Here is an 11951-nt window from a genome sequence, read left to right on the forward strand (position 1 = left end):
ATAACGAGCCCTTATCTTACGAAGTTCCTGATCTAACGAACAAATTTTTATCGCCCGGCAAGCGCCCATTGGGTTCTATGTTGTCAATAACCAAAAATAATGAAACAAACAACTAAACCCGATTTAACGAAGTTTTTTTCGGGAATAGTTGAGTAATAAAAAAACGTGATATCTCACTTATTTTCCCCACGATGCCTCGCAGCTTGTTCGCAGCGTGCCAACAGTAACATCTAGGCACCGAGGTCACGGCCCTGCTTTGGTTCTGACGGGGCTGCAAGCTGCGCCGCTTCACTGAACAAAGGACCCGGCAGTCGGCGGCGCTTTCCACTTTGGCTTCGAATCCTTTCTACCATATGTCACTTTCATGCACAAGCGATTTGGACCGCTTTTGCGGAGTTTTCAAACACCAGGGCGCGTGTTGTCAGTAAATGCGATGTCGATTCTTTTGGATGCCTCTATTTAAAATTTAAGATTTCAAAAGGCCGGGGAAATGCCTTCCTCGATTTTACGAATTTCTCTATTCAACGAAGTGAAGTGAATTTAACGAAATAATTCGTGGCTGCTCTTCACATCGTTAAATCGAGTTTTAACTCTATTTTTACTTCGTTAGCAGTACAGTCCTTCGCCAAAGAATCCCTGGCCTGTCTAGTATGTGTGGAGCCGCCCATCAGCTAAAGGAAGCACCCTGCAGTGGGTGGACGTCAGGGCACCAATCGGTAGAAATGCATCTCCCATCCACGAACTTCCTACCACCACGAAATCACGCAACTCCAACCTGCACCTACCTCAACCCTCCAGCAAGCACTACCCACCGCCGCTCACCGACCTCCACCTCCAGCCTCCAGAAAACCGTCACCCACCACCGCCAGCCTCCGGAAGCAGCCTCTGGTGTGGCCACTTCTTGCCACCCACCGCTAAAAGTGCCTTTCCCACCTACCAGCCTCCACTTATCCACCACCACATTATATAGGCATCCTCCCACCATCCACCTGCTCAGCCTCACCCTCTAGAAACCCTACATCAAGAGAAGCGATGGCGAAATCCATGCAATTCAAGGCAGTCAATGTAAAAACGACGTGTGCAACCAATCCTGCATGCTAACGCAGATTTGTACCACAACCACATCGTGCATCGCGCACCTGTGCATTTTTATGTTGTTTAACTTTAAAGAGCCTACCGGTGGCTGTGACGTCAGAGTTGAGTAAAGATGACAAACTGCGATATACTTGCTTCTTCTGTATTTTAATTAAGCCTTAAACCAGCCTGCGTCAAGAGCCAGAATGACAAGAAGTGAAGAAGCAGCTATTGCACAGCAGTCTGCTCATGCCTCACATGTCCTTTACTGAACTTTGACGTCGAAGCTACTGTTCGGTTATTGAAACCGAAACATGACAGATGAGATTCAACTACAGGTTATTTACCGGTTGGTGACGAATACCACATGGTTATCCAAATGCACTAGCACTATGTTGTACGCAACGTTACAAAGAACAAGACATGCAACCAAAAATTTGGTACCGGTACTCCTTTAGGCGATCTCATTTTGAAGTTCAGCAAGAGAACTGACGTAACAGGTCAGCCTCTTTTCCATGCCTTGTCGCTAACACGGACTAGAACGAAATGAGGCAGGCCCACGCAGTAACATGAAGAGTGTATGGAAGTTGCAAACGGACTGTACTTAAGTTTCCCAATAGCGCTCCTTTAAGAAACGTAACTGGGTCCAGTTAGCAAGGCCCTGTGCAATGCAATTTATGAAATACTGTGCTTTTCAGTAAAAAAGATAGGGAACCACTCTGCACGTTAAATAACATTAGCTCACGTAAAAAGGGTGCAAATGCAGTAAGTACCAGACGCCACCACCTGCACTCGTGGCGCTGCAACCACGTCGACGGCCCTTTGAAGCCTCTGTCGATTGATGCCTCTCAGTGTCTTGAATATTCTTGGCATGTTGGCGTCTCCAAACGTAACAGGGTTTAAGCATTCGCCTGGCATGCAGGAGGCGCAGGGTTCGATACCCAGAGTCGCCGGGTACCCACCGACTATGCAATAAACACAGGCTTTGCCCCGGCCTGGTGCTCGGCCTCTTTGGAGTAAAATGCTTTAAATGTAAGTCTGTGATCCCACCTTATGTAGACGAAAAACGCCTTGAGCCATGACGTTCTTTGGTCAAAGGTGCCATTGCGTCAATAAAAAACCATCATCATCATTACATAGTTTATAAGTTTGATGCGAACAAATGCTAGTCAGAATCAAGAAGAAGAAATGGGGTTGGGCAGGTTATGCAATGCAAAGGCAAGATAGCCGATGGTTGTTAAGGGTAACAGAGTAGATTCCAAGAGGAGGCAAGCGTAGCAGGGGTCGGCAGAAAGTTAGGTGGGCGGATGAGATTAAGAAGTTTGCAGGGATAAGATGGCAGCAGCTGGCACAGGACAGGGTTAATCGGAGAGACATGGGAGAGGCCTTTGACCTACATTGGACGTAGTCGGGCTGATGATTATGATGATGATGATGTGAGATTCCGTGTGTCTCGTTACGTCTTTAACGTATCATCATTGTGTTTTAAGACCCCTTTGGTTCCTGACTGATACCAAAGCCATAATATGAGCCATATACGAAGGAGTATAATTTACGCAGATGACACTAATATCTTTTTGTTGGGCAGAATTTTGAGGGTATACAGGGACCGTCAATTGTTGGGCTACAAAAACGTTATGACTGCAACCAAATGTGCTAACAATATACGGTTAAAACCAGTAACACTTCTTCGAGAAAAAGAGTGATATTGAGTGGTGATTTCTGTTACAAATTTAGAGATTCGCTCCTTAGTGGAAAAGTCTGAATAAAAATCTTGGCGTATTTTTGGAGGATTTCTTATGGCGCTACATACAGTTTGCTGTCGCCCAAATGGCAGCCGCTGTGTTGGCTCGTTTAAAGTATTAAGTACTGTCTGGCGACTTACTGATTAATTCGCAACTTTTTCACTGGTGATGTATTAGCGATTGTCTTTATGAGGCACAGCTACCATTACAAACAATAAAGACAAACATTAAAGAAAAGACCTTTCCGTGACGTAGCAACCGTTGCTATTAGCACGTGCACGTCCTCCTCGGTATGAGCAGTTAAAAAATAAATTTCGCTTTAAAAAAATACAATTCTTGGCGTTCGAAACACGGCCGCGTGGATCGCCGAGACGATGGAATGGTCTGCACCTGCCGAGTTGTATCGGGTCAGTTGGAGATAGCGTGGAGAAACGAGGCGGCTGACGATCTCATGGACGAACCCCACAATCCCAGGCCGAGCAAGTGCGTTGTGCTCGCACACTATTATCGGCACGCGATTCGTCATCACCTATTCGCGCTGCTCCCGGATGCAAGAGTCATCACGGGATGCGTACCATGCTCGATCGCTGACAGCGTAGCGCTGGATGGCAGAGAGACCACCGCCTGGGGCTCAGCCTGCATGGACAGCAGTGACAACCTGCGCCCCCGTTTCATGCAGGCTCAGTTCGTGAAGACAGCACGTCTCGCCCAGCGGCTCCTGCTTTAAGGGGGTTAAAACCTCAGCTCCGACCTCCCTGGGCGCTGTGCTTAAAAGAAAGCACGTACGCTGAGAGGTACCCTTTCCACGCTCCCACGTACCCTTTCCTTCCTTTCTGCCCCTTGGCCAGAAAGCGAGGTTGTGAAAACTGGTTGTGCACTTCTCTGCTAATCCACTACTACTACTACTACTACTACTACTACTACTACTACTACTACTACTACTACTATTACTACTACTACTACTACTACTGCTACTACCACTACTACTACTGCCGCTGCTGCTACTACTGCTTATAACTCGAATTAAGTTAAATGTTCGGTTTAACCTTTACAGTCCTAATTAAATGGAGGATTTAATCTGTTCTGCTAGTAGTAATAGTAGCAGTAGTAGTAGTAGTAGTAGTAGTAGTAGTAGTAGTAGTAGTAGTAGTAGTAGTAGTAGTAGTAGTAGTAGTAGTAATGATTGGCCCACGAAGTGCACAACCGGAAGAGTTCCCGAGCGGGGAATGTGTAGTTGGTATTCCAGGACCATCGTTCGCCGCCTCTGTATTTACCGAGGAGCTTATTTTACCCCTTTTGCATAAGTAGAAGGCGGTAAAAAAGAGCATGCGACTTTCGCACCAGCTGCCTCGTGTACTACGAGCGGCGTGTATACTGCGCTCAAGGCTACGTTTATGCGGTAGGACTCTGTAGTTATGTTTTCATTGTTCGGCTCTCGCAGGGGCTAAACGGTTCTCGCCAGACCTTGACAAATCATAGTCCTCACTCGAACACGTTTCTTTTTTTCGACATATATCAAGGGCAATGTTGAAGCACTTTGTTCGTGACTGCTTAAGGGAGACCAAGCAGTCACGAACGAAATGCTTCATTTGCACAATTCGTTACGTTCTGCAGCGCGAAAATCAGTTCCCATATGCGAGGTGGAGCTAAAACTAGCTGTAGTCCGAAGCTTCTGCTAAACACAAGTTTGCAGCCTAATCGCCAGGTGACGCTATATCCCCTCGACTGTTCAAACTCCGTGTACAATCGGCAACTGCTAAGGCGGTGGAGCCAGGAGATAGCGCAGATAAGTGAACACCGTCGTAAGGGCAGCGTCCCGCTAGCACAAGCGAGGACCGTGACTGCCGAGGGCAGAGCATCGCCATGGACAAGCTCTTTTTCACCGACGCTTTCAGGAAACTCCTGCACATTGGGAAGGTGCAAACGGACAACAGTGTCTTCCGGCTCCACTACCGCTTCACGGGCCTCTTCCTTCTCGCCTGCAGCGTGCTTGTCAGTGCCACGCAGTTCTTCGGAGATCCCATCTACTGCATAACTCACGACGCCATTCCAGAAAATGTAATGAACAGCTACTGCTGGGTGGAAGGAACCATCACCCTGAAGCGCTCTCTCAACTACACCCCAGGCAAGGAAGCCGCCGCTCCAGGTGTAGACCGGCACCGAATCAAAGATGGCGATGAGGTGATCGAGCATGCCTACTACCAGTGGGTCTGCTTCGTGCTGTTCCTGCAGGCGGTGATGTTCTACTTCCCGCGCTGGCTCTGGCGGAGTTGGGAGAACGGACGGATACAGTCGCTACTCCTGGAGCTGCACAAACCACTGCTCGACCACGACAAAAAGAAGCGACAGGTCGAAGACGTCGTGGACTACTTCTGCCGCCACCGCAGCCACCACATGGCGTACGCCCTGCGGTTCTTCTTGTGCGAGCTGCTCAACTTCGTGAACGTGATTGGTCAGATGTACTTCATCGACAAGTTCCTGGGAGGAATGTTCTCAACGTACGGAGCCGAGGTCATCCGCTTCGTGAACGAGGATCCGGAGGTAAGAGTCGACCCTATGATCAAGATCTTTCCCAAAATGACCAAGTGCCGGTTCCACCGTTTCGGTACCTCGGGAGACGTCCAGAAGCACGACTCCATCTGCCTACTCCCGTTGAACATCATCAACGAGAAGATCTACGTGTTCCTCTGGTTCTGGCTCATCATCCTCGCCGTGGTTACCGCAGCCACTCTCTTGTACCGCATCGTGGTGTGCGGCTTCCCCCGATACCGGTACCTCCTCATGAAGACACTCAGTCGTATGGTGCCCGAAAAGAAAATGGACCAGCTGGTGATGAAGGCTTCGTACGGCGACTGGTTCGTGCTGTACCTTTTGAAGGACAACATGCAGGCGTACCACTTTCGGGACATCGTCTTGAGCCTCTCGGACAGGCTGGCGAAGGAAAAAGACCCAGACTACGTGGACGGGGAGCTAAGCTCTGCTGCATGAACCACATTAGGCCACTGGCCTCCTCCCAAGGTCGCAGCTGAAAATCTGCTCCGGCAACACAGAAGACGCCCTGCACAGACGTCAGCACGCGCTAAAAGCGAGCGCCAGTCCGTTGGCCCTGTAGCGCAGACTTACTTCCATCCGCAACGTACCATGTCCATCCACTCAACTTTCTTCATAAAAACGTTAGAAAATTTCAGTGTTCCCAGAATATTCAGCCAAGGCCACAACTACTGTGCTTTTTGCACTTTCACAAGACTTTTGATGTGCTCATCGGAAGCCCGCAGTGAATTTTGAGCCGTGTATGTATTTGCCTTGTTTGTGTGGTTAAGAAAAAGCTGATATTTTTTATTATGCGCATATAGCTAGTAAAAGTAATGAATTGTCACGTCCTCAAACATTCGTCAACAATTTTTTCTGATTCATTATTCCGGTCGGCATCTGGTCGGCGTAAAGAACGGTCTGACTGTCGCTGCGTGTCCGACAGTTTCTGATAACATTTACTACTATAAGCTTCCGCTGCTTTATTTTTCTGTATTTAGCCCAACTCTTTTGAGAATTTGTTATTACCACCATGTTCACTTTCAGCTTATGGAAAGAGACGTTCAAAAGTTCGAAGAACGTTTATTTACCGCACATATTATGAATTAAATATTGTACGCAAAACGCGTGTTAGATGATGGTTTGCTCTTAAGGGTGATGGAGTACTGACCTGGCGAGTACAGGCAGCGAGGGTAGATGGAGGCTGTTGTTGAAACACGCGTAAGTCCAGATGTTGCAAGAAATATGGTTTAACAGGTCAGAGTTGTGGAGAGCCATTTTTGCCGTTGGGTGAACGCTAGAACAATAATTCCAAAGAGTTAAATAAAAAACAACGAAAAGGATGACGTCGCGCCCGACGAGAGCCTTTTCCGTCTCCGTTACTATCTTTTGACTGTGCTGAAGCTGCGGCGCCCGCAGGAATAAATAGCAATGAATTGATGACGGCACGTTTCCGAGCAAAACGGCCCACCTGATATGTACTGACCTGTAAAAAATACCATCTGCTTCTTAAAGTGGCCCAGCTACCGTTTCTTCCCGAAAAGATAGACAGCAAACAAAAATATTTGAAAATTTTCAGAAAATGCTGCTTTTGCAATGCAATGAGCCTTCAAGAAAGGACCAAAGCGTACCGCGTTTTCCGCATGTCCTTTTAATCTCAGCATTACTGCAGGTTTTTGTGCCCAGAGCGATATTGGAGATCGCGGTTTATCTGTCGCTTTTTACGTTTCCGTAAATTAATTATCAAACCGACCTGCTGTTGTAGAAACCGATTGCTTTAATGGCAGATCCCGTGAATTTCCTTCTATTCTTGAATAAGTGATTCCTCCTAATATTCCCGCCCTCTATTAGTGTAATGTTAATACACTGTTTTATCGGTACGTCGTCACTCAGCATCTCTGCGGATTTCAGAGCCTAGCGTGATCACATGTGCTGAAAGTCCCACACGGGCAAGAGAAGACGGCCGCATAATGTCCTGGAGCTCACGCCCAGCTTTGCTGGTAATCGGCCGTGAGTCCCAGTGATCATGAATACAATTTTCTAGGCCAGCTTAGCATAAGTTCAAATGTATCCTCTCTTACGTGATGGAATCATCCCCGGGTTCCCATCTGCATGAGATGGAGACCAAGGACCCGTACCCAAAGTACTGTTTTGAATAAAGACGTTTACGCAGCCATCATGAGATTTTCTCACATTTGTGGTGCTGTAATGTGTAACTGCGGTCTTGAAATTTTAAGAAGTTACAGTAGCTTTCTAAAAAAACTAAAGGCTCTAAGAACGATCTAGCAGCGAAACATGTGTCATGAATAAAACTTCTGAAGCTAACATCAGGGTTAAAATTGATGTTTTGAATATGTCGTCGTGGGTGCAATTATCAAAACATTGATAACGTATTCGTGGCCAGAATAGCGTAAGACTAAGTGAAGATATCGTAAAAACTACCCACACATAAACGTGAGACTGGCAGCAGGAATTAAAGGGAAAACGCATCCGCATCTATGTACTGTAAGACTGATCACATGTATGAGCAGAAAATAAAATTATCTGGATATTTACCCTTGAAACCAAACCAAAAAGTACCTCAATGTGAGGAACCAAAGGCGGACGCTTCCTAAACATCAGCACATTACTTTTGTACTTTATACAACCGGCCGCCGCGCCGTGCACGCAGAACCTCAAAGAGGCTCCGTAGACGACTATGTAGTCGCTTTACATAATTTTCATTTCATAGTGATTTAATAATAGCCAAGATGGCAGTGCGATAATCATGGTTTGCATGATAAATTGTTACCCTTGCGGTCGTAATTTGTTCCCCTTATAAACTTTGAATTATAAAATTTGTCCTATCTGAACTCTTAGAGGGGCACTGAGGACCACCCTAGTCATTTTTTTTTTCTAAATAAAAATTGATTCTGTGGCTATTCTGTGTGCAGGTACGTTGACTTTTTTTCCGACAGCAAAAGGCATACTTGTTGCTCAGAAAATGAATCTAAATATTTTCCCGCCACTTGATTCCCAACATCCAAGTCAACACTCTATTCGCGACGTCTACACCGAAAAGTACTCAGTGATCACCGTTTTGAAGTGTATGGCGGTATGGCCTAGCCTCCGTGATTCGAAAAAAACTACTACGACACTCCGCGGTTTACTTGCGAAAGCGGCCTGCGATGGCGACACCTGCAATTCATCTTATGACCTTTTCTAGCTTAATAAAACTCGGTTTTCAGTGAAAGAATCAATTTGTCCTCAGTGTTATTTTAAGGAATCCGGTGATAGTATAGGATGATGAAAACATAAGTAGACCTTGGACATAATTCGATATGTGTTGCAATTGTTAAAAGTTTATTGTCTTATTGCCTTCAAACCTTCCTATGAAACCTTCTTCGGTCACATTGCCGTTCGGAAATTGCATATGCTACTAAGAACGTCGCCGACTTGCGACTAACCGCACCCGAGAAAAGCACCAAAATTCGTGGGACAGGCATGCTTGACAAGTGACTTCTGGCACTGATATGACCTGCTCCGTCAGCAAGTTTGTTTATGAACGTCGCGATGGGGTGCCGGCGTCACCGGTGAGTGGTTGCTGTAGGGGCTGCTGGAAGCACACAAGTGTTCCATTGTGTGAATCAGAGCGTGCGGCTCTGCTTTGTTATCAATGAAAGGTAAAGTACCCTGATTTTAAGTCGCTTTTATTGCAGGAAAGTACGAGTCTTTTAATCTTACTCCTTATCTTTCGACCTGTTATTACCAAATGAAAGGCGATCGCCTACCAAGCACACTACGTGAATACAAGAAGGAAATCGAAATCAGAGCTCGTCAGTAAACAATCTGCCTCTTCTTTAGTAATAACAAGCGCAGCTGAGACAGGTGAGATAAATTGGTTTTGATGCTATGGAAAACAAATGCAAAAGGCGTTCGGCAAGAGCGGGTTATAACGTAGCCGTACTCAAATCCCTTGTTCCGTGCTTATAGCGCTGGCAGAGAAACGCATTGTCGTCCTTTTGTGCAAACCAGTTTTGTAGTAAACTGTAGGGTTATGTATAATAGTAACAAACTTACACAAACTCAAAACAATATTTTCTCGTCGAAAACTTAGCCGTATTTAAGAGATGTAGATCAAACAATTACAATTTATCTTGTGCCATCCTTACGTCAGTCGCTCTAAATACGATTCTTCATCTGCGAAACGAGATATAGGGATAACGTTGGCCCCTCCGCTGAAGCACAACTGCAACTGGTTTGCTTCTCTGAACTCTCCGCCAAGTTCCAGCCGGGGATTAAATTCCTCCCTCTCTCATCAGGTGCAAAGGCCAGTCAAAATGGCGAGCTCTGGTAACAGAGAACGCGCCGCCAGTCGTTCTGTGATTCTTTGAGTTTTATTACAGCAATAGCTCTTCGGCGCCCGTCCCTGGCTTTCTCGTCGCCGTCAACTTGGGTCGCATAAGCCTACGGCTGGCTCGGTTTAGAACAGCGGCCTGCCAGTGTAGGAATGCATCACGTGACCATTACGCCAGTGGTCACGTGCCTAAACGCCTAAACAGATATCGCTGAATCTCGCGCTGTGTAGTCGTAACCGTCCTGTGAGTTTTTTTATGGTTTATGGCGAGCGAGATGTACCCAGACATGCCATTGCAATGGAACTTGTGGCTTGTAAAGCTGTCTCGGAGCAGCTTTTTCTTCTTCTTTGCCCTCAACATATAGTGCACCCTTGTTTGTGGGATAAATCATAATCGAATCAAATGAAACCGTAGCAAGGTGGTGCTCTAAACTAGGCGTAAGTGATGGGGTGCGCGGCTACATTGCGAAAAGACGAGCAGCCCTTCAAAGATGAGCAACGTTGTAGTCATAAGAGTTTGATAATGGGAGGCAACTTGGCCACCGTCAACCAAATATACATGCGAAATCGTCAAATGATATTGCGAAAAACGTTGACAAATCGCATGCCGCGCTGCATTCTCAATTGATGATGGGTGGTGTGATTCTCGGCCACGGAACAAGCAAAGTACAGTGGTGCTAAGGCTCACTTCAACTCCTTGGCACCAACCGGTAGAATTTCTGTTGTTCACCCAATACGAAACGCTAGTGCACCGTCTTGATGCGAGATGGACGTAAAAGGAATACTAGGAAACTCCTTCGTTGCACGTATAGGATCCTCTGCAGCAATGGTTCTACGAACTCTTCTGGTCCCGCTTTGCGTTCACGGGAGCCCGCTTTTGCGATGGGGTTTTACTCTGCGCGTCGTCACGAGAGCAGTGAGCCGGGCAGCAGCGTAATTTTGGTCCCCGGACTCAAAAAGCGCTCTCAGCGCTCCAGCACGATAGCTCTGGGCGTATCGAGGAGGAGCAGATTGTGAGGACAGGAAACACGCCTCATCTGTGACGAGAAGCCCTACCCAATTATTCGCATCACTAGGGGCGTAGAGTTTTTGCGTTGAAGACGAATTCGCTTGGAGGGATGCGACTCTCATAGAACCAGTATAGGATTAAAGGTATAAGAAAAAAAGCAACAAATGAATAAAACAACCACTCTAAGCTACTATAGGCAAGGTGGCGCTCGCCACCACCCCAATTCATAGGGTGCGCCAGTAAGATTTACTTATCTACCTATTACGCACCCAATTTGAAACGCCGAAAGCGTAGGCAATGAGGTTATAGTTCTGAAACGATGGACACATGCCGGTGCATGTTTTTTACGGAAATGTTGCTGGTCCAAAATTGGGAGGATACTAAGCTGTAGCGTGGACATCATTTTCCTCCATGACAGCGCACCCTGCTACACAGCATACCGTTCCTTGGCTGCAGGCAGCCGTTTGGGCATTGAATTTTTACTGGAAGTGCCTAGTTTTCCTTAACTCTCACCTTAATTTTTCACTTGTTTCCTGTCATGAAGAAAAGAATTTGAAGGGAAGCATCTTGTAGTAGACGGTGCGGGCATGCATGCCCGTCTATTAAGTGATGCGATCTCGAGAAGACTCTTGTTTTTTATTTTTTGGTAAACCTCTCAGAAAAACAGAGGACGGAGTGGATTCCTAGAGACCGCAGACGTGGCAAAAGGTCACGTGTCCGGAATTAAGAAGTTTGCAGGACAATATGGTCGCAGGTGGCACAGGACACTACAATCGGAGGTCAATGAGAGATGACCTTAATTTCAACAGACCTAGTTAGGCTGATTTTTTATGATTATGACAATTGCTACAGATGGGAAAGGTGCGAGGAAAGGAAGGGAGCGTTTCAGAACAGTGCTGAATTTTTGTCATTCGAACATCCGGATGAATATAGGAGGATAGTTTTTCATCTGTCTTTCAAAGGCTATAGCTACCACCATCATCATCAGCAGCATCAGCATCATCAGCCTTACTTCAGCCCCCTCTATTCAAGCTACCATTCCTACTGAAATGTCCCATATAAGCCACGTATGTGGAATTATGGGAACAGGCGTATGATATAAAAAGATATATGAAAATCCATATGTACTCCATGTCTTTTCCGTATGGTTTCCATTTTATTACCGTATAGTTTCCGTGTAACTTTCACATGGTATGCATGACGTCATGCGAATTCCATGTACGTAGTCCATGTAGTCCACATCGACCCGTATGTTGCA

At 46.4% G+C, this 11951-nt stretch overlaps 1 protein-coding gene across 1 annotated transcript; it reads left to right on the plus strand.

Annotated features, from left to right (window-relative positions):
- Window positions 1-4595: 4595 nt before the first annotated feature.
- Window positions 4596-8267, plus strand: LOC144099368 (innexin inx2-like). Its single transcript, XM_077632601.1, has one exon. It carries the CDS (start codon window positions 4683-4685, stop codon window positions 5805-5807), a length of 1125 nt encoding a protein of 374 aa, XP_077488727.1. The 5' UTR covers window positions 4596-4682; the 3' UTR covers window positions 5808-8267.
- The last annotated feature ends 3684 nt before the right edge of the window (window positions 8268-11951 follow it).

The sequence above is a fragment of the Amblyomma americanum genome, chromosome 7 (genome assembly GCF_052857255.1).
Source record: "Amblyomma americanum isolate KBUSLIRL-KWMA chromosome 7, ASM5285725v1, whole genome shotgun sequence".
NCBI classification, from domain to species: Eukaryota; Metazoa; Arthropoda; class Arachnida; order Ixodida; family Ixodidae; genus Amblyomma; species Amblyomma americanum.

Excerpts from the sequence above, each read along its gene's own strand:
- LOC144099368 (XM_077632601.1), top strand. The coding sequence starts at position 4,683 with ATGGACAAGCTCTTTTTCACCGACGCTTTCAGGAAACTCCTGCACATT.